General features: G+C 48.8%; 1 protein-coding gene and 1 long non-coding RNA gene across 3 annotated transcripts; both read right to left on the bottom strand.

Moving 5' to 3' along the window:
* Positions 1–276: 276 nt before the first annotated feature.
* Positions 277–7,008, bottom strand: LOC116997130. Of its 2 annotated transcripts, XR_004418095.1 has the most exons (5): positions 5,372–7,008; positions 5,218–5,281; positions 4,291–4,461; positions 3,663–3,765; positions 277–1,073 (listed from the first exon to the last, which is right to left on the bottom strand). It is a non-coding gene; the product is annotated as an uncharacterized LOC116997130 (long non-coding RNA). The 2 variants fall into 2 exon arrangements; XR_004418094.2 differs by lacking the exon at positions 4,291–4,461 and having other exon boundaries at positions 5,372–7,003.
* Positions 7,009–7,084: 76 nt separating this feature from the next.
* Positions 7,085–9,104, bottom strand: LOC116996825 (nucleolar pre-ribosomal-associated protein 1-like). The gene is made up of 5 exons (XM_033060847.1): positions 8,981–9,104; positions 8,512–8,665; positions 7,526–7,586; positions 7,186–7,382; positions 7,085–7,119 (listed from the first exon to the last, which is right to left on the bottom strand). Exons 1-5 carry the CDS (start codon positions 9,041–9,043, stop codon positions 7,085–7,087), a joined length of 510 nt encoding a protein of 169 aa, XP_032916738.1. The 5' UTR covers positions 9,044–9,104.
* Between the last annotated feature and the right edge of the window lie 18,441 nt (positions 9,105–27,545).

Raw genomic sequence — 27,545 nt, 5'->3', positions numbered from 1 at the left:
TCTATTTACTACTATCTTTTTTAGTTTTGGTATTGATAAGGTTTTCTTTGAATTGTGTTTTATTGTTGTTTTTACACATCCAAATTCCTTCAAGTTGCTTCGAGTTTCATCTCTTTCCTGGCACTGGGAGAAGTGAGAAGTGTTTAGCACAGCACAATGATTAGAACGGTCTCATTTTCAGAAGACACAACTGAATGACAACAGACAGCAACACTGCTTCGAGCCAGTTTGGGCACATTTCCCTTTCTGCAATCTGAGCTTTCTTCTGTGTCATGCCTGAAATTCTGAGTTCCTTAGGAACTCTGGCCCAGTCCTTCCCTCTCCTCTCAACTGCCTCACAAATTACACTGCAGTAATGTGAGCTCCTGTGGCAGGTATGGCAACAACAAAGTGTTAGTTTTACTTCAGGTTTTAATTACCTGAATGGAAAAGGATGCAAGAGCCATCGCTGCAGGCTAAACTGGAGCACTGCTTCAAAACAGGGCAGTGAAGGTGGAGGGTAGAAGCTTTTCTAAGAGAAACAGTATCTACCAATGGGACAGAAAGGGGAAATTCATGCCAAGTTTTTGGAGAAAACTAGAAAACTCACAGTAGTAAAGTTAAAGAGTGTTGGGTAAAAAAAAAATTAAAAAAAAAATCCAAAGCCAAATCCAAAACAAAACCGCAAACCACTTTTTGAGATTATTCTTGCTTTATACCACAATTGCTTGCTTTGAGTGGAAAACACTCAGTAGGAGGAACACTCCTACTGTATGAGAAACACTGACAATGAGTCAAATGCATGGCAAACCAAACACAACCAAAAGCAGCATTAACAGAAATAATTGCTCAAATATATACCAAGCCTTGCTGAAAGGAGTGTCACCGTCAACCTGGTTTGGTTTTCTCCCTTTGAACTGGTAAAACAACTGACCTTCAACACCTCATGCAAAAGCATTTATCTAATGCTACAAAAAAAGTCTTTTCTTACACACCATATTTTAGCCCTAAACTTGCAAATCCCCCTCCAAAATAACAATTCACCACATATGGCATGGAGTCATCCCTGTCTTTGAGCACAAGTCAAGCTGAACCTGTGGGGACAAGAAAAAGAAAAGTGACTTCATGCCGTTCCTTTGGAAATTACAGAATCATAGGGGAAGGTTTTTATTAGCTTAGGAAAATGCATGCCCAGTTCAACAGATATTGAGTAGCAGGGAAGTCAGGAGATAAATGCTTTGCTTTCAGAGACAAAAATTTAAATAAATATTTACATGAAACCAGGAGTCCACACATTGCCTTATCAGAAGTCCTTATGAAGAAAAAATCCCTGCGGTGTCCTCTCAAGGGACATTGGAAGAACTCCTTGGTTGGGTCACAGTCTGGGTCAGCACTGCTCCACCCGTGACCTGCAGCCCTTTCACATCTTTGCGAGTCCCCGTAGACCCCAGAGGACTGCAGGGCCAAGTCTCACCTTGGCCATTCTATATGCAGTCCAACGTCCATTTCCTGCCAGAGCTTCCTGTGCACAGTAGTCACTCACCACTGATGGCTAGAAATGACTTGGTGTGAACCTTTCACCTTACCTCCGGGAATGGAGTGCAATGGCACCTCAGTGGTATTTAAGAGCTACAAATGTCAGGTGAGTTTAGCAATAACATTCCTGTATGTTCTTGTCATTCACCCTGAGAGTCACGAGGAAGTTTCTAGAAACAAAGATTCCTACTTAAGAAGGGGCTGCAATCTTACTGCCAAGTACTAATATCTGGCCCAATGACTGCTCCCCCCATCACTGCTCAGACTAGTGTGTGTGCGTGTATACACGTGTGTGTATATAAATATATATATATATATGCATATGTATACAATATTATGTTATGAAATCACAGATTATTTCTGTCCCAGTACCAGCTCCAATCCTCTCATCTTTTTCTCAACTACTTGAACTAGTAAAACTCCATTTCATGCCTGGTAGTTTCTTGTTGCCAGTTCTGCTGGTTACGGGCCAGGCAAAGCAGGGTCTCCGCTTCCCCACAGGCCGCTGCCATTTGTCCCAGAGCCACCACTCTGCTCTCCTTCAGGCAGCAGCTGTGGGCAAACTGCTGGTGTGCACTAACTGTTCCACTATGGAGTGGTGACACAGAATGAAACCAAGGTTCTCACTTCAGCAGCCCGTAAGAAAAATTTATCTGGAGAACTTTCCTTCGCTGAAAATATGCAGTGGTAATATTTTCCATCCTGCTGACCCTGGAGAGTGTGTTCAACAACTAACATAAAATAACAAGCTCTTATTACAAAAGTGTCCCAATTGAATCCTATGTCTGACAGACAGCTTGTTTTAAAGAACCTTGAGAACCAGGATGGAAAAGCTTTCCACAAGATGCTTCTCAGAGCTCAAGACAGATAGAACTCGCTATCTGCTCGATCCCAGGCTTACTTTTTCCTCAGTGAACACAGAACACTGTGCAAGAAGTCCATGTTTATGTATTCTGAGGGCACTGTGCAGCCAGGACAAAGAGCAAATCAATAAATAAAGAACTGGCAATTCCAAGAGCAGTTGACATGGCTTACAAGCACCATGGGTCTGTGATTCATCAATCACTTGGGCTCTTTACAAATGCCCCTCTTAGGTCACAGATTCCCAGTCTGTGTGGAGAAGCTAAGACGGTTATTTTCTCCTCCCCATGTTCACATTCAGGACAGCCACTGTCTCTACAGCTCCACAAGAACATCATGCACAGCAATTCCCTCACAGCCTTCGTGCCTCCCCCATCAGCAGCCGTCGACCGGCTGCAGTCCTGCTGGGGCTGCCATGGACACCAAATCTCTCCCTCCTCGGGAGGGTGGGTGTTGCTGGCCATGTACTTTTTCCAGCTATCAACACCAGGTTCCAAAGACACCAGCTATTCATGCTTTTCATCACCGTGCACCTCAAATGCCCAGCATTAAGTGGATTGTCTGAGAACTCCCAACCGCAAAATGTCAAAGAGTTCTGGTACTTTTTCTCCTCAGAGGACTTCAAGACTGCTCTTTTCCTGCTGCCAGGACTACACAGAGCACGTCAAACCATAGCTAAAGACAGGCGCTAAGCACATTCAAACTGCTACTCTACTTGCAGGGGTCTGTGTGAACAAAGGACTCTGTGACTGCACTGACAGACCCTAACAGCCTGCCAATTGCTTCTGACATGACTGCTGTGGGAAGCCAAATCCAGCTGTAACTACACCATGCTCAACTCTAACCAACACATAGAGAGAGCTGGTTAGGAAATCCCTTAGGCTTCTTGTCTCACTTTGACCTCCGAGGGCTCTCTCCAGGGACAGTGTGTCTGTGGAGCACAGCAGGGATGTGCAAAGTGCACGTGCAAAGCCAAGACATGTCACACAAGAAACCTGCTGACAGTTCACAGCACCAGCCTATTTACCAAGCACACTGGCCTTATGCCCATCTGTCTGGTGGAAAATGAGTTGGCTGAAGTTTCCCTGCTCTATAACCACAGCATGTGACAAGCCCCATCTCCAGCCAGTTCACTCACAACCCTCACACTAGTGTGCTTCATTCCTCTAAAGGCAGCCACAAATTCCTTGCAGTATTAGCTCTTGGATCAGGGATAACAGCTCCAGCTGCAGCTCCTGCAGCAGAGTAACCTGACACTAAATGCCAAAGAAAAACACTCATTTTACCTGGTCTGGCCAATTCACTGAAGAGCTGAAGTAGAAAACAAGGATCATAGAAGTCATCAAGGCTCTTGACTGTTTCATCTTTATATAGTGACTCTTGTATCACCTGAAACCAAATCCAAACCAGTGTTTGTCAGGACCAGCACCAATTTCCAGTTTGTTTTCAAACTTCCACGAACACCTCATCCCACTATAACCCACCTGACACTGCACGCATTGTAAAATACGATGCAACGCGGGGTGTGACATGCTTGTGTTTAAACCCAGCTTTCGCTATGAGACTCTCTCCACAACTATCTCCCCTGAGCAGCATCAACAGCTACAGAAGCATGCCAGCAAACTGTAAGAAAGGCTGGAGAGCCCATTGCCAGTGGATCCTTGGGCTGTCCAATCCTGGCCTCGCATATGTGACGCCCTCTGCAATGCACGGTCACCCCTGCTGATGAGACGTGGCCCGTATCTTGCAGTTAATTTTGAAAGGTGCTCCCAAAACAACGAATTCCAGTCCTTCTACAAACTGAAACTACTCTGCCAACGGAAACAAACTGCATGGAGGCAAGAAATGAATGCCTCAAGGCTCTTGTTGTATATCCAAGGAAGGGTAACCATACACAGGCTGAACCAAAAGCACCTGTGGTGACAGCAGCCGGGGATGCTGAGCGAACGACAGAATCGTCTCCATCAGCTTCTCTCGATCCAGTAGACACAGAATCTCCTCCGTGCTTGGCTGTTGCCACAGGGACTTGCCCAGACTCTGCAAGTCTTGTGATGCTCCACAGCGACTGGACCTCACAGTAGGATCCTTAAACATTATTCAAGGTAACTGCATCAGGCAACAGAACCAAAAGCAACTCCAGAGGAGATTTTGCCTTCATTTGTACTTATAACCCTGTGGGACTCGAAGCTAGAACTCGTTTCCCTGGCAACACCTCTGTCATCCATCCCAAGGCTTTTCAAATTTAGTCTGAGGGTGTCTCATTCACTCTGCCCTCCTCTGTCCATCCAAGGCAGAACATATCCATTTAGAGACACCTATGGAATTAAGCTTGAAGTGCAGATCAAAATGGCAGCAGCTGCACGAAGGGACGGGATCCAGACCTGACTCAGCCAGTGCTCTTGCACTGCTGGTGGTATTTCTGCCGCTACCTCCAGGACAGAAAAGAGCACGTGAAGAAGGCAGACCTAAGCACAACTGTTGGCAACAGACTTTCCTGTCGACTGCGTGAGCACAGCAAAGGGAAAAGTCAACCAGTGACTTATGTTTCAGCCTGCCACCTGTGAGGAGATCCCTACAGTGAGTCCTGCTTATGGAGAGTGAGTGACTCCAGAAACTAAACACTACCTCATCTAACCCACAAACACACTGAAGTCTGGGCAACATAAGAGAATTACATTAAGATTAGGAAATAAGCAGTAAAAACGTTTCCAAAAGCAGCATTCACCTTTAGGTTTGACCTCATTCACTGTCCCCTTCATTTAAAAAACAGACCCTGCAAAAATACCAGTTGTGAGACTATCTGTGTGTAGTTTGCCCTACAACGTAAGGTGTTCGGCTCACCTGGAGTTTATAAGACTTGGATTATTCTTCTCATACAACTGAAGCACCAGTAGTATCTTCTGACCTAAAAGCCAAGATTGAACCCAAAGTTAGTGACCTGTGGACACAAGAACGAGATGCAGAAGGAAGTGCCTTGGCCAGGCTTGACACTCACCTGCGGCGCTCAGCGTGGCCCTGTAGGCTCCCAGAAGCACTGGGAGGTGACTGCTCCCACAGAGAGAGGAGTTGAGCTGCACAGTTGTCAGCACAATGTCCACCAGCGCCTCTGGAACAAGCACAGCTTGAGCCCTGCAGCTCTCAGTCACACAGAGCACAAACGAACACCCCCACACCCACTCCACATGCATGCACACACAGCACTGGCCATTCTACATCAGCATCTATCTCTAGAGACACCAGAGCCCATGTCCCCAGCACACTTCAGGGTGATTATGATGCATTTAACTCAAGGCAACATCTTAAAACAGCACTCCCAAGCTGAACACACACGTCACTTGGCCAGGTGAGGTCCCCGGTGTGGAACACACTATTCTGCAAAAGCTTTCCATGTGCACACACACACTCTCCGGTTAAAAAGAACTGCTGTAGCCTCTCTTGCCATAGCTCCACTCCTTCCCCCATAGGAGGGCATCTGGAATGGGCACAGGAGCTGCACAGGGAAAGGTAGACATCCCAGCAACCTCCCCGAGGACTCGAGAATTCACAGCAAAAGCTTCTAGCTCCGCACCCCAGATGCAGTAAATATGAAAAGGCTCCTGCACTCTGCGTTGCAGCAGGGCTCAGCACTGCAGCTGGCTCGTGAGCCACGGGAACTCTGTCCTGGGGGGTACACAAATTATCCACCTTTGCCCTGCAACTAACTGAGAAACAGAAAACAGAAGTGATTGGGTTCCTCAAAAGTAGACAGGATGTTCGTAGCACACTCAAGACTCGACTCCAGATTTCTCTGCTCCCAGTATCTGAAAAGGCCTGGGCTCTGACCCCAGTCATGTGCAGGAATAGAAAATGCATGTCCAAACTGAAGAGCTCCTGAAGTACCATCCTGAGTGAATGCACTCGTGACATCAAGCTTCTGGAATACTGCAGCTGACCTCAAAGAATCCATCTTGCTGACCTACAGAAATACACTCTAGAAGTAAGATACGTACATTCACAGTAAGTGGCAAAATCTAGTCCTTATTTTTCATTTCACTAAACTGGTGACTCCGCAAGAGCTTTCTTCTCTTTTCAGGTGATTTAAAACTTGAAAGCTTGTTTACGTGTTGCTTGTCAATGAACACACAATTTGTTATCAACATGCTGCCCTGAGAATTTTCCCCCCTTTTCTTACACAGCTCTTTCAACTACTGCATCTCAAACCCCTGTACAGTGGAGAAAAGATGAGGTCTATGTAGATTAGATGTGGCTCAAGGTCAGGCAGGATTTCACTTGCCACTGAAGAAACAAACCACTCCTACAAATGAACTAGCATCCAATGTATATTCCGCTGCAACGATGTGCCTCATGAAAGGTTACAATATGAAATACGCACCATTTAAATTGCCATTCTTGATAAAATTTGCAGAATCAACTTGAAATCTCCTGTATCAACCTATTTAAAAACATGTTTCAACATCACAGGACCTAGGTGCACTTCAGTTGTCTTACACTAACTGCCTCAGAGAAACCAAAAGAAGCAATCCAAGACTTCAACTGGGTTAAAAACACCAGAACAACAAACAAACAACAACCCAAATCAAAATAAAAACCCAAACCCACCTTTCCAGAAGTTTTAAAAACAGCATAAAACGAATGTAACATTTGGATCCAAGCAGAAGTAAAATTTAAATGCCAGTATTCTGGAACTTTTAAGTAACTCTGCAGGTATTTACATGGGAGGCCTGTTGCTGGATGGAGAGAACACTACACCAAAAAAAAAAGACAAGATTAGGCTGCATTTAGCAGGGGAAGAGGAGAATTAAAAAATACCTCTCGTCTGGATTGTCGTGCCATTTTCTTCTACTGACCTCAGGATGGTTGACAAAAATAGAGAGTGCTGTGTGACCATCATGTGAAATTTGGAGAGCTTGACTAAGCTCTGACTAAGCAGAGGATTCTTTCTTGTATAGTAACTGGATAGGCAACGTTCAGGAACCTTCAGAAATGTTTCATCTCTGTAAGGGTACCTTTGGGAGAAGGATCACAGAGAAGTAAGATCCCAACCCAACCCAAGGAAAGCTGCTTGAAATTAAAAGCTGTTCAAGAAATGAGAACTTGGAAAAGAAAATGAACTTAATAAACCAAACCAAATTAAAATGAAAACACTTACTCAAGTCCTGTCTTCACAAGGCTGCACCAATCATCTCGGTTCCTTTCTTCAGCCACAGACGCTGTGCAGCAAGCAAAAGCAGATGTTGGGTCACGTTTGACACACGGACATTCTGCGCCCGTTTTCTCGTGCTTTGTGACGCCAATCAGGGCAGATAACCCTCTTCTAATAACAACCTACTCAAACGATCCCTGAGAGTACAGCCTTAACACAGCACCCACCGCCGCGCCCTGGTGTGCCGCACGCACCCACACAAAGCACATGGAAAGCCCCCAACACGCACTCGCACGCTCCCGGCACGAACCGGCGCGACCCGCCCATCCTCCTTGGCCGCGGGAGCAAGCCCCGAGCTCCCCGGGAGCGGCCGCGCCCCGCGGAACGGGCACGCGTGGTGGCTGGCGGGACACGCCACCTTGATTTGCATATTCTTCCCCCGCTGGCCAATCAGACGCTTTCCCGCAGCGAAGCGCCGGCCCTGCCCAGCCCCGCCCCAGGAACCCACGGTTCTGGCTCGGCACAAAGGTGCTGAGATCCACGATCCTAAAACCGAAACAGAACTGCGCTGAGTATTTCGTTTCATGTACAAAATGCCCTGTACCAGTGTGGCTACAAATCTCGTGGTCAAAATGTTTAAGGTGTAAACCGTGTCAAGCGTTCAGTAGTCTGAACTAAAACCCCATTTAAACAGAATATTCCTACAGCTGACTTCCAGAATTTTAGTTTTGCAATGCCTCAATCATGTTCTAATGTGCACTTTGCTAATAAAAGATTAGTTTTCTTTTCAATTAACTTATTTTAATAATTTTTTAATTGGAGAACTATTCCCACCTAACAGAAAAGGGCAGTTATAAATCATTTTATTAAAGCATTTCACTCAGAAAACTGCATTCTACAAGCAGTATGCTGACTATTCTTTACCAGAAATAAAAGAATACAGGAAATAGTATATATTTTCTGCCAGTACTTGTCTAAACTTAACTTTTTACCTTTTTTCAGAAGCTTCTTCACTTTCACATAGTTCTCTTCCCTGACATACTCATGCAGGTGAGCTTCCAGGGAGTCTCCTTTTATACATCCAAGCTGGACTGGGCATGGAAATGGGAGAGGGTTGGGATGAGCCATCTTCTTTCCTAAACGGAACTGGGAAAAGGTAGGGAACACCATCAACGTAAAGAACTTATGTGTGACTTCAGAACCTGCAGTAGCTTAAAGTTGTGACTGCTCCCTGCAGAAATATGCAGCGATGGAAGGGGTAAAAAGCCTGCTGACCTCCCTAACAGAACCCTCTCGGACGGAACAGTTGACAAGCGGCACAGCACAGCACCTGCCAGGAGCAGCGGCCTCTCCGCAAGCACACAGGCGGGACGCACCCAGCGGCATTCCAGGCTGGGGAATGGCCACTCCAGCCCTTTCCCAGAGCCCCTGGACACGCGAACCCCACGCAGACCCACTCACCCGCCGCCAGAACGGCCCCGACACGTGGGAACCGCCCCGCCCTGCAGGAACGGCCACGGGCATGCGCAGCGGACCCTCCCGCCCAGTTCCCGCCCACCCGGTTCCTGGTAGGGTGAGGCGGGGGCGGGGCCAGACCCTGAGGGACAGGCCCGGGGGCGGGGCCTGGAGCCATCTCCACCCACTGAACGTGTCCGAGACATGTCTGAAGCGTGTCCGAGGTGTGTCCAAGGCGTGTCCGGAGCGTATCCGAGGTGTGTCCAAGGCGTGTCCGCGGCGTGTCCGGAGCGATCCGAGGCTTGCCCGGTGCCGGTGCATCCCGGCTATGCAGCGGGAGCTGGGTACGGTACCGCTGGCCCCCGCCCTGCGTGCCCGCCTCGCCGCCGCCGCTTCCAGACGGCACAGGAGCTGCTGGACATCGGGCCCCGCGGCCTGAGCAAAGGTACTGGCGGCATTCGGCCCCGCGGGGCCTCCCCTGCATCTTCCGGTCCTTCCCCCTGCTCCGTCCCGCCTCCGGGAAATGGGCACAATGAATAATAATAATAGAAAAAGACGATTCTGGTAAAAGATCGACTGACATTGATGGTTGTAAATGGGATGCAGGAAAATGAAAGTATTCTATAAGGCTCATCCCTCCTGTTTCCCCAGCTTTGCTCTTTTTTTTTTTATTTTTACTTTGTGATTTAAACAAAGTAAGTCTGTTTAAAGTTAGAAAATTGCCTTTTTCAAGGAGTGTGTAGTGATTCCTCCCTGTGAGGGTGGGCAGACCCTGGCACAGGGTGCCTAGAGAAGCTGTGGCTGTCCTTGGATCCCTGGAAGTGTCCAGGGCCAGTCTCGATGAAGCTTTGAGCAACCTGGAATAGTGGAAAGTGTCCCTGCCCATGGCAGGGGTGGAACTGGGTGTTCTTTACATCCCCTTCTAATCCAGTTTGGGATTTTGAATATCAATAGTTTGCTGTCTATGACAATAAATGTTTGAAAATTACATCATTAGTGACAGGTTGTCCTGAGAGGGTGAATATGGATCATTTTGTGTCATGCTGCAGAATCAGTAACTGCTTATGAAATAAAGGTGGTGTTTTGTGGTTTTTGCTTCTCTAGAAATTGGAATCTCCAGGGAAGAGGCGCTGGAAGTGCTGCAGGTGGTGAGGCAGGAATGTGATGGCAATGCAGCAAGGCCAGCTGAGCGATCAGATGCCACCAGGAAGTTCACAGCCCTGGACAACATCCTGTGAGGTGGAGCGCAGCCGACAAAAATCACCGAGATCTGCGGAGCACCCGGTGTTGGCAAAATGCAGCTGTGGTAATTCACTGTCCCCTGATTGTGTGCAGCCCAGATTCACTTTTTGTTTAACTCAGCTTTTTCTTCTTGTCATAACTGCAATCTCTGATTCTTCTCCAGCATTATAAATATAATAATGGCTGTACTGCTCCCTGTCCTGTGTATTCCTCAGCAAGAATATCCCTCCCGGAGTGAGCTGGGACAGCAAAATGCAAATACTGACCTGTGTTTCTGTTTCAGCATGCAGCTGGCAGTGGATGTGCAGATCCCAGAGTGCTTTGGGGGCCTTGCTGGAGAAGCTGTGTTCAGTGACACCGAGGGAAGTTTTATGGTGGACAGAGTGGTGGACATTGCAGCTGCCTGTGTGCAGCACTGCCACCATATTGATGAGGCTCAGCAAGAAGAGGGTACGTTGCTAAGTCAGTTCTTTGTGAAGGAGGAAAGGATGGAGTGAAACAAGTAGGCTGCAGTGCTACTTTTGGAGTGTTTGCTGACAGCTTTTTATTTCCAGCTGTGTGTATCAAACCCTGAACTAAATCTGTGGAGCAGACTGAGCTGGGATACTTTGTAAAGAATTCTTTTTCTACATGGTGATTTTGTGAACATTTTGATCTTGGGGGTTTTAGGTGGTGTGTGGGGTTTTGGTGTTTCCCCTTTCTCCTTTCCTCTTTCCTTCCTTCCTTCCAACTTTTTAGCACCTTAATGATGATATTTGCAGCACCTTGCTTCAGAGAGCTGGCACGGCAGTGACCCCACAACTTCTCCCTGCAGCAGTTTGTGGATGCTTCCTCCATGCTCCACGACAGTGAGACCGAAGAATCATCGTAGTTTCTGGGAAGAAGTGAAGTTTTGGCCATGGCAGCAGGGTGACAGGGACCTGCTGGAGCGCGTGGGACTGCCAAAAGGGGGTGTCCTTTAGGTGGAGGAGAGTGTCCAGGTGGATTCGGCTGAGTTCAGCCCGATCCCTGAGGAACCACTGCCACCAACTGCTGGTGCAGGTCCCCAGGGGACCCACAGAGGCTCAGGCTTTTCCTGTTTTTAAGGCTGTGCCCGGCTCGGGACAGCCACACAGGCATGATCCTATTTCCTGGCATATTGCTCAAGACTTACAGGACAAAGTTGCATGATACGGGCTTGGTTCTACGCAAGTTATGCAAATTATTAGGGTGTTGAACACAGATTTGCTAGCATCCTATGATATTAGACACATAGCCCAAGTGCTGTTTCAGCCAGTCCAATTTAGGGGCTTTGAGGACAATTGGAGGCAAATGGCTGAGATGGCTGCTGCAGAAAACGTGGTGTGCCCACAGGATGACCCCAGATATGCTGTGGGAAGTGATGCTTTAATGGGTCAGCATCGTTTCTCTAGTCCTGATCTTCTAGCTACCTGGGATCCTTGATACATGAACAATGCCAAAAAGTAGGGTTTGCGGTGATTCTAAAGACAATAAAGGCTGAAGCCACGAAGCCAAAATATGTGAAAATTACTCAGGGTCCTAGAGAACCATTTTTACAGTTTGTTGAAAAAATGGCAGCAAGTTGAGGATGATACATTGAGGCAGCTGTTATGTAAACAGCTGGCCAGAGACAATGCTAATATTGATTGTAAAAAAATTATACGTGCTCTACCAGATGATTCCTCATTGACTGACATGGTGCAGGCATGTGCTAATGTAGGAACCATAGATCATGAGATCTGCACGTTAGCAGCTGCCGTGTGGCACCATTAGAAGATGTTGAGCGGTGGCCATCAGAAACAGGGAAAGAATAAGGGCAAGAACACACAGAAGCCACAGCAACAAAGGACTCATATGCCTACCTTTTTGTGTGCTAAGTGTAAAAAGCCAGGTCCCTATGGGAACCAATGCAAGTCAAAGAAGCCTGTAGTCGGCCAGGGAAATGGACAGCCGCACAGATACAAGCAGTACCTCAGAACTCAGTGCTGCTGCAGGTCTCCTCAGCCAATGGGCAGCCAGCACCCGGGGCTCCACCGGGGTGGATGTACACACTGCAGCCACAGTCGTCTTATGCCACAGTATAAGCTTGCTTATACTACACCGAATATGGAAAAGCACACTGGTGGGACACAGCCCAGCAGGGGAAAAGTTGAGAAAAGTTAGGGGGTTGGTCTGATGGTCCCTGCCTGGCTGCAAGAAGTCAAAATCAGTCAAAATACGGCTGGACAGCCAGACTTTGGGCCAATCACAGGAGCTAAAAGAGATACATTTAGGAGGTGATAAAAGGAACTTTTGGAAGAATAAAGAGCTTTTGGTGCCTGTTGTCTCTCTCGGGGGCTCAGGCACACAAAGCAACACAGAGGGGTTCTGGGAGAAGAAATCCCCTCTGTCCTGGCTCAGAATTGTTCACTGCAGGCACCGTGTAGGCAAACTTTGGCCCGTCCTTCGGACACAAGGGGATTGTGAAAAAACAGTCCTTCAAATCAATGACCAAAATGTCCCATCCAGCGGGGAGCATGGTAGGCGAGGGCATACCAGGCTGCAACACCTCCATGCTCGACATTCACTTTTTGGAGGTCCTGCAACAACCTCCATTACCCTGATTTCTTTGGATAACAAAAACAGGGGTATTCCAGGGACTATTAGAAGGCTCAATGTGTCCCTGCTACAATTGTTCCTGCACTGAGTGACGAAGGGCGATTAAGGATATCTCCCGCCCTTCACTTCAGTGACCACAATTACAAATTTGACCCAATGCGCAACCCCCAGGCAGCCAGAACATCCCGACCCCAGAGGTTGATCGGGGCTGCAGTGATGTAGGGCCAGACAGTAGCTGTTTGCCCTTCAGGATTCCTGACCAGCACAGGCCCTTGACTAACAAAGGTCTGTGCTGTACCCCCACTCCTGCAATGACCTGGTCAAGTGCGGCTATCAGCCATGTGGGAGGGCAGGCAGGGAGAGAAATCACTGTCACATCCGCCCCGGTATCGATCAAACCTCTGAGCTGAATCTGAGGCGGGTTGGCTCCTGGCGGTGCCAGGGTGCACACCATTTGAGGGTGTTGATCAGAGATGTTCATGGTCCAATAGACCTGTGGCAGTCCTGTAGATCCAAAACCACTGTCCTTTCGATCTTGCTGATCAGCCCTAGAACACAGGAACAGAAAGGCATGAGCTGAGCGATGCGCGTTCCTGCGGGAATAGTGACAGGAAGAGAAGGGATGGAAACCATAGCACGTATTTGACCTGTGAAATCCTCATCAGTGACTCCCGGGTGCACAAGGGTTCCCTGGAGAGTGGCACTAGATTGTCCCACAAGCAGTTCACTCAGCCCCTGGTCCAGAGGTCCAAAGGCATCCAGAGGAGCCTTATGCACACTGGCAGAGTCTAGGACGACTGTGGCTGCAGTGTGTACATCCATGCCGACAGAACCCCTGGTGCGTGCTGAGTGCTGGCTGAAGAACCCTGTGTCAGCAGCGGGGTCTGAGGCACTGCTTGTATCTGCGCGCTGCACCCCAGAGTGCTCGGCTTCCGTTTCCCTAGCCAGCCACAGGCTTCCTTGATTTGCATTGATTGGCATAGTGACCTGGCCTTTTGCACTTAGCACACAAAAAGGGAGGAGCACCAGCCTTCTGCTGATGTGACTTCTGCTGTTACTTGCCCTTAGTCCTCCCTGTCTTCTGCTGACCTCCCCCTGACATCTTTTGCTGGTGCCATATGGCAGATGCCAATGTGGTGATCTCGTGATCAATAGTTCCCATGTGAGCACATGCCTGCACCATATCGGTCAGTGAGGGGTCACCTGTCAGAGACTGTATGATTTTCAAGCAATCAGCGTTAGCATTGTGTCTGGCCAGCTGTTTACATAACAACTGCCTCAGAGCTGGACTTGCTTTTCCAAGGCTGCTGCTACTTTTTCCACAAACTGTAGAAATGGCTCTCTAGGACCCTGAGTGATCTTAATATATTTTGACTTCGAGGGTGCAGCTACAGTGGTTTTTACAATCGCGGCAAACCCTATCTTTTGACACTGCTCCAGGATCAAAGGAGTCCAGGTAGCTTGGAGGTCAGGGCTAGAGAAACAATGCTGGCCCATTAGAGCATCAGTCCCCACACCGTATCTGGGGTGTCTCCAATTGTCCTCAAAACCTTTAAATTGGACTGGCTGAAACAGCACCTGAGCTATATGTCTGACGTCATACGGAGATTGCAGTTCAACACCCTAATAATGTGCATGACTTGAGTAGACCAAAGCCCATGTTGTGCTACCTTGTCCTGTAAATCTTGGACAACACGCCAGGAAATAGAGTCATGCCTGTCGGGTTGTCCCAAACCGGGCACAGCCTTAAAAACAGGAAAGGCTGGAGGACTGTGCATGCCCTGGGGATCCACACCACCAGCCGGTGGCAGGGGATCCTCTGGGATGGAGTTGAACTCACATGAGTCCGCCTGGACAGCCTCTTCCTCCCGAAGGACTCCTCCTGCCCAGCTGTTCCAGGACACGGCCATTGCTGTGTGCGGAGCCCCCAAAGCCGCCAGCACGGCATGCATTGTACTTGCCAGTCGGCTGAGCAGCTCGGCAGGGACAAGCAAGGACCGCATGGTCTCTGCAGGCAAGAGGAGGGGCGGAGGGGATGGTGGTGTCAGCGGACTGCTGGTTCCCCGTGGACTGCCCCGACATTGGTGCTGGGGAGGGAGGGGAAACCGCGAGTGACACCGGAGCGAACACGGAGGACAGGCAACCCGGCTTCCTCCGGGGCGCCCGTGCGCTCCAGCTTCGCTGGGGAAGGATAGGTATGTAATAAATTTGAAGCGAAACGGCAGTAGTCAATTAAAAGTAATTTATTATAATTAGAACTGGCAATAACAAGTGAGCAAACAGATCTGGGTGTTGCTGAGAAAACCCGTTACAATTCCGTTTTTCTCCAGCAATTCACACATCTCCCTTTCTTCCACCCCCTTTTATCTGGAATCGTTTCCTGGATTTGTAATCTCTTTCAGCTTCTTTGTTCGCATGCGTGGTCTCATTTGCTAGGCAATAGTCTTCTGGGTGCTTGAGGGGGGAGGCTGGGGTCTTGCTGTCCTGGCAAACTTGAAACAACTTTACCATATATGGTTAAAGATAATTGGCCTACAAGCTTATCTATTCACCGTTTGATAAGGTTTGGGGCCCTAGTAATACTGAATAGCAAAAAAAGTAAACTTCTAAAGCTATATAGTTTAAGCACCTTAAAGCTTTTACTTTATTAGCAAACAAACTAAGCTTTCTTAGTAAACAGAGTTTTGTTAGTAAAGAGAAACTAAGTTTCTAAGGCTGCAGTATAAACTTATACTAAGTGTGATGAACAAACTATGTTTTACCCTTATTACAGGTAGGCTTGACGAAATCCCTCGGGGATGGATACACGGGCTTTTCATAATCTTTGTGCGAAGGATATGTTACCTGCAGGAGTTCCGGGAGGGGAGTCAGAGTGCGGGAAGTCCCTGAACTGGAGGATTTCCCAGAGAGGTCACTCCCTTCCTCGTTTTCCTCCGACTGTCACCCACAGCCGTGCTCATACCACGATTCATGAATTCCCGAGTAACTGTCAGGGGAGAAACCAAAGTTTCCACCTCCCTCAGAACGTCCCACAAGCAGTCTCCCAGACTTCCCCATTCCCCCTGAGAGAACGCGTTCTTTCGGATGGTCCGGGAATCCAACCAACGCGATTAGATCGCTGTCTGGGAAGGGTTTGTCCAGGGTCTCCAGGACACTCTTCCAGATGTCGAGGATAGATTCCTCCTGCCGGGTCAGCTGGCTTCCCATCATTTGAAATTTTTCCACCTAGCCACTAAGCCAGGAGGAAAGGGGAGCAGAAAAAAGTACCTTTCTCTGATGCAGAGAGGGGAAGGGAGCGACGAGTCTTGCAGCTTCTTGAGCGGTCTCTCGGTGGCTGCCTGGGCCTCTCAGCTCAGGTCCACTGGGCTCCGCGCTGCAGGCTGTCCTCTGCTCCAGCTATCCCAAAGTCTGCTCGGCTCCGCTCAGCTCTGCACTGCGGGCTGCACTCCGCTCCAGCTGTCCCGATGTCCGCTCTAGTCCGCTCCGCTCAGTTCGGTCCGATCACGATCCGCAGGTGCAATCTCCGTGGAACCTCCAGATGTCGCAAGGGAAGGCAATGACAGCAACAGAGGACTTCTTCAGAGAAGAGAGCCGTGCGTTGACCGAAAGGCGGACATGTTTATAATGAGGATCGCCAGAGGACTGTGGTGATGCTGCAGGGCACCATGGATCCATGGAGACCATTGTGGCATTGCAAGGAGAATTTTGACCTAAAAAAGGGAAATTTGGGGCTAAAAGGAGAACTGCAGGAACATGGCGGCGGCAGCGGGACGCAGGAGCGGAAGTCACCTCAGAATAAAAAGGAAATGGGCAGGGGGGTGTACCGGAAGTCGGCGTGGTGGCTGATGGGAAATGGAGTCCAGGTTAATCCAGAGCATCCAATGGGATCCAAAGGGGGAAATTTGGGGCAAAAAAAGGGAAATTTGAGATGAAAAAAGGGAAATTTTGACACCCAGATGAGACTTTTCGGTCCAAAACCAGCAAATTTTGGAGCAAATCTAGGAAATTTGGGCCTAAAAAGGAGAAATTTTGGTCCAGAAAGGGAGAATTTGGGGCTAATAAAGGAGAATTTTGGCCTCAAAAAGGAGAAATTGGACCAAAAATGGGAATTTGGGTGGAGGAAAGGAAAATTTGGGACTGGAAAAGAGAAATTTGGGATGAAAAGGGGAATTTGGACGTAAAAAGGGAGAATTTGTGAATAAAAAATGGAAATTTTAGTGCCCAGATGGGAAGGTTTGGATCCAAAAATGGAAATTTGGGATCAAAAAAGGAGAAGTTTGACCTAAAATTGAAAATTTGGACTGAAAATGGGGAATTTGGGTCCAAGAGGGGGAATTTGGTGTCTAAAGGGCGGAATTTGGACTAAAAAATGGAAATTTGACTCCAAAAAGGAGATTTTGGGACAGAAAAAAGGGAAATTTGGGAGCATAAAAGGAGAATTTTGGTGTAAAAAACAGAAATTTGGTTCTAAAAATGGAAATTGAGGAGCTAAAAACCAGGATTTCGACCTAAAATGGGAAAATTGGGCCAAAAAGCAAAATTTGGGAGTAAAAACGGAGAATTTTTGCCCCAAAAAGGAGAAATTGGACCAAAAATGGGAATCTGGGTCCTGGAAGGGAGAATATGGGAATTAAAAAGGAGAATTTGAGCTGAGAAATGAAAATTTGGGTCCAAAAAAGGAGAATTTGGACTTAAAATTGGGAATTTGGTAATAAGAAACAGAAATTTTGGACTGAAAAAGAGAAATTGGGAGAAAAATTGGATGTTGGGGTCCAAAAAAGCAGAATTTGTATCCAAAAATACAAAATTTGGGGCTTAAAAAGGGGAAATTTGGGTAAAAAAGGGGAATTTTGGGGCAAAAGAAGGGCACTTTGGGTTCCCAGATGGGAAATTCGGGTCTGAAAAGGAAAATTTGGGACCAAAAAGGGAGAATTTAGACCTAAAAATGAGAAATTTGAGGATAAAAATGAGAAATTTGGGACCAACAAAGGAGAACTTTGACCTAAAAATGGGAAATTTGGGAATATTAGTGAGAAATCTGGGACCAAAACGGAGAATTTGGTTACAGGAAGGGAAAATTTGGGACTAAAAATGGGAGAATTTGGCACCCAGCTGGAAAGTTTGGGTTCAAAAAGGGCAATTGGGGAGTAAAAAAGGAGAATTTGGGGCGAAAATGTGAAATTTGGGTGCCCAGATGGGAAATTAGGGACTGAAAATGAAAATTTAGGACTGAAAACAAAAGAATTTGGCCTAAAAGTGTGAAATTTGGGGCTGAAAATGGGAAAACTGAGTCCAAAAAGGGGAGGTTGGGGATAAAAAAAGAGACTTTTTGGCCCCAAAAAGGAGAAAATGGAGCAAAAATGGGAATTTGGGTCCTGGAAGGGAGAATTTGGGAATAAAAAGGACAATTTGAGCTCAAAAAGGGAAATTTGGGTTCTAACCAGGTACTGTAACCCCTGCACCCCCCTCAGGTCATGCGGACCTCTGCTGGACTCAACACCATACTTCAACCCCCAACCCCCTGGGCCATGCTTTATCCCCATTGACACAAAACTGTATGGTGCCCTCAGCTCCAGGGTAACGCTGCCCCCTACTGGACACAAACTGTTACTGTCTGCCCATTCTCAACACAGCGCTACCTCCTTTTGGAGTCAACCCACTACTGCACACACCCCCCGACCACCCCCTCACCCTACCTCCCCACCACCCCCCATGCCCTGGGCAGTGCTGCTCCCTGGTGGACAAAACCTGGTAGTGCAACACCGTCCCTCACCCACCCTCCCCTCCTGCCCCAACTCCCACCTGAATAGTGATGCCAACGCAGTATAACTCCTTCATCCCCCACCGGGGAGTGCTGCCCTTGATTGACACAACCCGGAATTACAACCCCCGCCAACAGTGTTGCCTCCAGGCTCCTAGCGGAGCAACCCATTGCACTGCATCACCACCCGCAGGGGAGTGCTGCTCCCTGGTGGACACAACCCGGAACTACTCCCCCAACCCCAGGGCAATGCTGACCCTTGGTAAACACAACCCGCTTCTGCCCTCCCCCACTTTAGCCCAGGTCGTGTTGCTACCTGCTGGACACAAGCCTGTAATGCAGACACCAACCCTCCGGTCAGTGATGCCTCAGGTAAACACAAGCCGGTACTACAGCCCTGCCAGCCCCTGGGATGTGCTGCCCCCTGGTGGACACAACCCAATACTGCAGTCACACACTCCCCTGAGCACTGCTACCCCCTTGTGGGGCTTAACCCAGGATGTTCAGTCCCCTGGTGGAAACAGCTTGGTAATGCAGCCCCCGCCACCACAGGCTGTTCTGCACCCTGTTGGACACAAAATGGTACTGCAGCCCCCCACCCCAGCAGGCAGGGATGCCCTCTGGAGGAAAAAAAATGGTACTGCATCCCCCTGGGTTGTGCTTACTCCTGGTGGACACTACCTGACAGTGCGTCCCTACCACAAAAGCACTGCTGCCCCCTTGTGAGCAATACTATGTACTACACCACCATCCCTAGGTCAGGGCTGCCCTCTGGTGCACACAAACCGGCACAGTGACCACCCCTGCCTCCCTCAGGTAGTTCTGAACACTAGTGGACTCAACCTGGATATTCAGCCCCCTATACGCGGGCAGTGTTGCCCCCTGGTGGACAGAAACCGGTACTGCGTGCCGTACCCCCAAGCTGTGCCACTGTCTGCTGGACACAACCTGGTCCTGAAGTCCCCCAACCCCAGGGCAGTGCTCCCTCCTGGTGGACACAACCAGATACAGTGCCCTACCCAGTCAGGGAGTGCTGCCCCCTGCTGGAAAAAACCCAGTACTGAACCTCCACCGCCCGGGCATTAGTGCTCCTTAGTGCACGCAACATTTACTGCTGCCCCAGCCTCAGAGAAGTGCTTACCCCAGATGAACATAACCCTATACTGCAGCCCTACAACCCCTGGGCGGGACTGCCCCTTGGACGACAGAACCAGCTACTGTGCTCTCTCCAACCCTCCCAGGTACTGCTGCACCCTGGTGGACACAACCAGATACTTAAGCCCCGCACCACCCAGGTAAAACTGCCCCTTGGTGGACACCATCCAGTAGTGCACAACCCCTACTCCCCCTGGGCAGCACTGCCTCCTGGTGGACAAAACGCAATACTTCAGTCACCCATCTCCTGACCAGTACTGCAGCCTGGTGGACACAAACTAGTACTGCTCCTTCACCCCCAGGACAATGCAGCTGTCTGCTGGACACAACCCAGCACTGCAGCCCACCCACCGCCTGGATAGTTCTTCCCCCTCTCTAATACAGCTCTGTAATACAAACCCCAATCCCCCAAGCTCTGTCGTGCCATGGAGGACACCATCCAGGACTGGACCGCACCCCTTGGGCAGTGCTGGCCCCTGCTGGACGAAACCCCGTACTGTGCCTTCAGCACCAAAGTAGGGCATCGCCCTGGTGGACAGAACCCTGTACTGCATCCCTCCACCCCACCCCCCTGCCCCGGGGCAGTGGTGCCCCCCGGTGGACACAACTGCGTGCTGCACTCCCCTCTATCCCTAGAGCCGTGCTATCCTTTGGCAGACACAGTTAGTGTGCCCCACCCCCAGGGCAGTGCTGCAACCTGGTGGACAAAACCCAGTACTGCACCTCCACCCCCTAGGCAGTAGTGCCCCTTGGAGCACACAAGAGAGTACTCCTACCCTAGCCTCATCGCAGTTCTGTCCCCAGGTGGACACAAACCGGTACTGAGCCCCTCCGGGCAAGGCTGCCCTTTGTGGACACAACCCTATACTGCAGCCCCAAACACCACCCGGGCAGTGCTGCCCCCTGGTGGAGACTACCAGGTATTTCAGCCTCTCACCACCCAGGTAAAGCTGCCCCCTGGTGGACACAACCCAGAAGAGTGCCCTCCGATAACCCGGATTGTGTTGCTCCCAGGTGGGCAAAACAAGATATTATACCCATCACCCACAGGGCAGTGCTGCACCTGGTTGACAGAAAGCGGTACCATCCATCCCACCAGCAGTGTCACCGCCTGCTGGATACAACACGATACTGCAATGACCCCTTCCCCCGGCAGAGCTCCCTGCTAGTGGACACAATCTGGTAGTGTGCCCCCACCCCCTAGGGAATGCTACTGTCTGCTGGACACAATCTGGTACTTCAGCACCTGACATGGCAGGAAGGGCTGTCCCCTGGAGGACACAACCCGATACTGTAGCCCCGCACCTTCCAAACTCTGCTACCCCCCGGTGGATACAACCCGCTACAGTGCCCCAACCCTCCAGGCAGTGCTGCATCCTGATGGACAAAACAACACACTGCGCTGTCATCACCCCTCAGGGAACGGTGCCCCTGGTGGACACAACATGCTACTGCATCTCCTCATTCCATTATTGTGCTACCCCCTGGTTTTCAGAAGCCAGTACTGTGACTGAATCCCCCGCGGAAAGTAATGCTGCCCCCTGGTGGACACAATGCAGCACTACAGCATGACACGCCATTAACAGTGCTGCCCCCTGGTGGACATAACCCGCTACTTCCACCCCGTTCCTCCGAGTAGCACTGCCTCATTGTGTTCACAAGCCGGTACTGCACCATCAAATCCAGTGAAGAACTGCCCGCTGGTGGAGGTCTGGAACTGTGTCCCCACATTGCAGATGCTGCTGCCCCCTTTTGAACTCACTCTGGTACTGCACCCACCCCCAACTCCCGGGGTTGTGCTGCTCCCTGGTGGGTAAAACCCGGAACTGCAGCCCTGCCCCCAAGCAGTGCTGCCCCCCCCCAGTAGACACAACCCAGAACTCTAGACCCCTCATACCCAGGGCACTGCTGCCCTCTGGTTGACACATCCCAGCACTGCGCCCCTCCCCCTTCTTCTTGTGCTGCTGCCCTCTGGTGGATGCAATCCGGTTCTTCAGAACCGTCAAGTATTGCTGCATCCTAGTAGGAAGAACATGGTACTGCAGCACTTCCCCAGTAGTAGAGCACTGTTATGGACACAACGGGGTCTTGCATTTGTCCGCCTATGCCCTCTTGTGCTTCAGTTTCCTTTAGTGTTCTTGTGTAAAGACAAGTGAGCCATTGTGTGGACAAGTGTTCCGAATGTGCATGATTGGACCCATGTGTACCAGATTATGTGCGAGAGTGGCTGTGTGTGGCCGAGAGGTGTGAAATGCGTGTCAGTATTACCGAGTGTGCCCGAGTGAGTGGGAGTGTTGTCGAGTGTGCCCGAGTGTGTCTGACTTTGCCCGAGTGTGTCTGAGTGTGTTTGAGTGTGTCCCAGTTAGCCCAAGTGTTCCATAATGTATCCCTGCCTCTTTTGTCGTCTGAATGGAAAAGGAAATCTGCTTGATAACTGTTGAAAGACGACGCGGGAGACGAGTCTCATGCTATCATGATCAACAAGTCTCAGTTTTATTATAATGCTGTTGTCTTTTTATACAGTAAATAATTAAGCTCATGCATATTGCAAAACTATAGCTCATGATTGGTACAAGTATTTATCAGCCTTTTGACGCATATCGGAAGCCTTGCAGTTACAATTGTATCTTTTCATTTGCTTTTCCCATACCATGCCGTTATACTCCCTTGATATTGTTTCTTTTCAACTCCTGCAAGGGCATTATGTCCTTGCTGCAACCCTTGTTCACACCTTATGTCCTTTGTCTCTCAACCATTGCTCAGAGAGACTATCCACACTTCCCCCGTTTTCTTTATATGCTAGCAGAGCAGTGGCTGTGCTGTTTGCGATCATTCTATTTAAAGCTTGTCTAAGACATGCACAAAAGCAAGGCACAATTAGAGTAAATGCAAAAAGAACTATTCCTATAATGATTAGATGTTGCAGGAGAGAAGTCAGCTAAGGTCCAAGACCTAAACTTCTTAACCAATCATTAAGGCCAAACCCTGTGTCCTCTTGCAAGTGCGATGTTAGGGTAGCCAATTTAGTCAACTGGGTATGTATTGACACAGAGTGATCTGACAAATTCATACAGCACATTCCTTCGAAATCTTGGCACTCATGACCATGAGCTAGCAAAAGAAAATCTATGGCGGCTCTATTTTGTAATGTTGCATGACGGATTGAATTCACATCCGTCAGGAGGCCAGATATAGCAATTGACGTTGCATTAGTTTGTTTTGCTAACCAACAACCTAATTTATTTAAGGTGGTCAAGGCATGTGCAGTACCTACTCCTGGTACCAGAGATCCTAGGATCCTTTCCCCTCGTGACCAGAACTGAGTCTGATCATCACATTCAGGTTGGAAGGCATGTTGGAAGCCATGTATCATCCTTTTGGTTCGCTTATGTTTCTTATATTGTTGAATGATCATAGATGTGTTTGGTGACAATAGAGTTAATCTCCCTAAAGTACATGGACCTCCTTCTAACTTTGAAGGTACACCAGGCTAGGCTCGATCTCCACAAATCAAAAATATCTCTTGAGGTAACTGTATGGGCATGTTGGAGGATTTTGAGATATTTGGACTCGTGTAATTGCACCACATGGATGCATTCTGATATACTTTTAGAATCGGATTGGCATTAATCGGGAGTGATTGGCCCATTTCATGCCCCCGGTGAACACTAATCCAATTAAATCGAACACAGAAATCAGCTCTTACTGTACCTAAAATTTCTAGCTCTTGTGGTTCTCGGGCCGCCCGTGGGAAATGTGGGACCACCAAATCCCATTGGTCAGCGTACGACCGTGGTTTATTGGCCTGACATAAAGGTACAGTACCGGTGGGACAAGGCAAATTGTCTGAGGGCAATCCCACCAAACAGGTAGAAAAAGGGTTACCAGCTGAGGACAAGGACAAACAAATAGCTTCTTGGCCTGTTCGATTGGCTAATGTTACCCAAATGTTTTCTTTTGGCTGTGCTGGGGCCCAAATGTCAATTGTCTGGACTAGAGTGACTACTCCTCCTATTATAAGGAGTATCATGGCACTTACAGTGCTCATATTGATAATTTGAACAGGGCTTTGACTAGGTCTGGATTCCTGTCCGGAAGGGTCTCTAACTCGTGGTGGCTTAGCCTGTTGCGTGGAGACTGACAACAGACGGCAAGGATCTTACTAGCCTTGCTTTGTTTTATGTATTTTACTGTATGTTGGACCGCCCACTTGACCCATAATCTGTCCCAATCCTCTCTGTTCTCAAAAAGCACCAGGACTTCTCCAAGAGAACGAGTCTCTGTCATTTGCTGAGCGTCTCTCTGCCACGATTCTGTTTGCTTACGGAATGCACACGAGTAACAAATCACAAGCGTACAACCCCACTGTGACCTTACCGCCTTCTTCCCGCAACCCCCACAAATCATTAACACCAGTGCTCTACCGTTACAACGTTTGCCGTGGCCCTGGCATGATAGACATTTCAACGCGTCTAGTACCCAGTGTTCACGTTCACACCTGTCCAAGACTCCTCTAGCAATGTTATACGTAGGATTCTCCCAGTCCCAGTTCAATGACCTTTTGGATAGACTCTGTAGCTCCTCCACACAATACTGGAGACACAGTTTATTCTGCAGGAGGTTCAGTTCCGGGTCTGCAGTGCTTGCCGGAAACATCAGCTGGTCGAGCCCACTGGGAAGGGACCCACAGAGTACCTGAGGTGGTGGAAACACATAAGTAACCTCTGCCCCAATATAATACCTTAGCTGGGGCTTGCCATACCTCTGTCTTGGGGTCCTTATACTTAACCCATACTTCCTCCGTGGGAGCCTCCCTATCAATGCCAACTTGATGACGAATGGCCGGCGGCTCCTTGTGTTTCCCAAACACACACAAATAATTGATGACATATAATGCCTTGGCAAGTTTTGTATGGATATCACTCTGTTCCTCCATCTTATTAATATATCGCTTCAGCGTACCATGAGCCCTTTCTATAATTGCTTGTCCTGTGGGGGAATGTGGAATCCCGGTTACATGCTTAACTCCCCACGTATCTAGGAACCTATTTACTTTGCCACCCACATAAGCAGGGCCATTGTCTGTCTTTATTGTTCCAGGGACCCCCATTACAGCAAAACAGCTAGTGAGATGTCTTATGACGTGGAGAGCTTTTTCCCCTGCTTGAGCGGTCGCCCACATAAACCCACTAAAAGTGTCGATGGTAACATGTACCCATCGCAGTTTATCAAAGCTTGCCACATGTGTGACATCCATCTGCCAAATCTCATTTGATTTAAGACCTCTTGGATTCACTCCAAGTCCTAAACCCAGGCCCCCATTATGTTGACTACATATAGGGCAAGCCCTCACTATCGCTTGCGCATCTGTCATTTTTATATTGAACTGTCTGACTAGGCCTTTCGCGTTGTGATGAAACAGTCCATGAGCCTCTCTAGCTGAGGCCAGGCTAGTGGCAACTCGATCTGCGCCAACCATAACAAACCTATCTGCCCGTGCATTTCCTTCTCCTAGCCCAACCTCCCATTTGTGACTCCTAATATGGATAACAGAGTACGGATTTGTTCTGTCCTTGATAGCGCGCTTCAATTGTAAAAACAACTCGAGCAAACGCTTGTTTTCCACCTCCTTAATAGAGGCGTCTTCAATTCTGGCTACAACTCCAACTACATACAAGGAGTCTGAGATTAAATTCACAGGCTCCCGTATGTTAGACATAACCCATACTGCAGCAAGCAATTCCAGGGTCTGGAGGCTATCATCAGGGTGAGCCTCTAGTATTTGTTGATGCCATTTGCCCTTGACTTTCCACACCACAGCAGCTCGGCGGCTACGCTTTCCCGCATCAGTGAAAGCTGTTATCGCTCTGGCAATGGGCTTTTCTTTCCTCAGCGGCTTCACGATCCAGTTCCATTCCCCTATCCACTGCAATGCTTTTGGCGCCACAGGGCCTGTATCCACAGTGGCTCCTGAAGCAAGTAGCGCGTCGGCCAACTCTGCCGAGTTTATTAGATACCAGTCCAAAGTATCCCGTTCCATGGGGAGGTGTATCGTTGCAGGCTCCATGCCGCTGATTTCCACTGTCCGTATGCGACCCTTCTTGATCAAAGACGCCAGTTGCAAAAGTTTTGGTGATATTGTTCGTCTCTGCTGAAGAGGCGGGGTTAACCATTCTAGTACCCGTATCTCCCCTGTTTTCTTTACTGTTTGCACGGCTGCCCACGGCCTCCCCCGGTTCTGAAAAGGAGCGAGGCACGTCAGGGGTCACCAATTGTTGAAAGACGACGCGGGAGACGAGTCTCATGCTATCATGATCAACAAGTCTCAGCTTTATTATAATGCTGTTGTCTTTTTATACAGTAAATAATTAAGCTCATGCATATTGCTCATGATTGGTACAAGTATTTATCAGCCTTTTGACGCATATCGGAAGCCTTGCAGTTACAATTGTATCTTTTCATATGCTTTTCCCATACCATGCCGTTATACTCCCTTGATATTGTTTCTTTTCAACTCCTGCAAGGGCATTATGTCCTTGCTGCAACCCTTGTTCACACCTTATGTCCTTTGTCTCCCAACCATTGCTCAGAGAGACTATCCACAGATAACCTCTCGCATATAGAACAGAGTCACGACATCTCCACACCCAAGCCTCTTCCTCTGTGGCGTCCTTCTTTGCCGTTTGTGATTCGGACCGATATGGAAGCTCTGCAATGCCGTTCAAAGCTTTGCATACTATACAGACCTCCTGTGTGTCGTGTACGGCTATTCCTATACTTCAGGTATACTCGTAACTTTTCCGTAGAGCACAAACTATTCTTGCATCTCTACCTCAGCGAAACATGGCAGGAGAGAGGAGCAGTCTCTGCTTTTGTCGCTCTGTGTCCCAGGCACACAAAACAACACAACATTCTGGGCCACGTGTTGGAGTCGTGAGGAAAGTGACTTTGTTCCTGCCCATTTAGCTCTGTGAGACGTTTCCCTAGATCGTCGTTAATCTGAAGCTCTAGTGTGGTACTTCGAGACCAGAAGCATTGTGCAGAGAGAGCTACAACGTGCCACAATGGTGTAGGTTGCAAAAGAAGAGGGACTGGTCTTTAAATGTGAGTCAAAACCAATTTTCCACAGGTTTAAAGTATGTGTTCTTTACACTCGACAACACACGAAACAAGCGGGAACACTTGAACACATTTAGAAACCCTCGGGAAAAATCAGACACACTCGGGCACACTCATTCAAACTCAGGAACTCCCGAGGGTACTCAAATAAAATCGCTCAAACTCGACAACACTCACAAATATTCGGGAACATTCCTCCACACTCAGACACACTCGAAAACACTCTTGTAAACTCATACACACTCAAGAACACTCGTCCAAACTTGGGCACTCTTGAGCACACTCGCACACACGCAGGCACACCCAAATACATTCGGGCACTCTCGGAAGCAGTCACACACACTCAGGTGTGCTCACAACACTCACACATTGTCGGGAACATTCGGACACACATTCTCACACAGGCGCGCACACATCGACAAACTCCACAACACTCACAACAATTCCGTAACAGTCAAGTGCATTTGGGCACACACGGGCACATTCAGGCACACTAATAAAGTTGGGCACTGTCAACAACACACACACTCTCAGACACGCTCGAGCACAAATACACTCGGGTACGCACGTACCCAATGGGCGCACTCAAATTCAGCGGCCACATGCAATAACATTCGTCATTGTGCCAATGCCGGTGTGCCCTAGAATGCCAGAGTTAGGTAGAGTGTGCCCGCGTCTATCTCATTTTGCCCCGGT

Source organism: Catharus ustulatus, chromosome 5, assembly GCF_009819885.2.
Source record: "Catharus ustulatus isolate bCatUst1 chromosome 5, bCatUst1.pri.v2, whole genome shotgun sequence".
Classification (NCBI taxonomy): domain Eukaryota; kingdom Metazoa; phylum Chordata; class Aves; order Passeriformes; family Turdidae; genus Catharus; species Catharus ustulatus.
Note: the sequence above shows the minus strand (reverse complement) of the source record. Positions and strands in the feature narration are given on the sequence as shown.

What these genes read in the sequence shown, in the direction of transcription:
- LOC116996825 (XM_033060847.1), bottom strand. Translation starts at nt 9,043, where the DNA reads ATGCCCGTGGCCGTTCCTGCAGGGCGGGGCGGTTCCCACGTGTCGGGG. An exon ending in CGGGGCCGTTCTGGCGGCGG is followed by an intron (nt 8,666 to 8,980) that starts GTGAGTGGGTCT and finishes ACCTTTTCCCAG; the next exon opens with TTCCGTTTAGGAAAGAAGAT. An exon ending in GAAGAAGCTTCTGAAAAAAG is followed by an intron (nt 7,587 to 8,511) that starts GTAAAAAGTTAA and finishes CTTGCTGCACAG; the next exon opens with CGTCTGTGGCTGAAGAAAGG.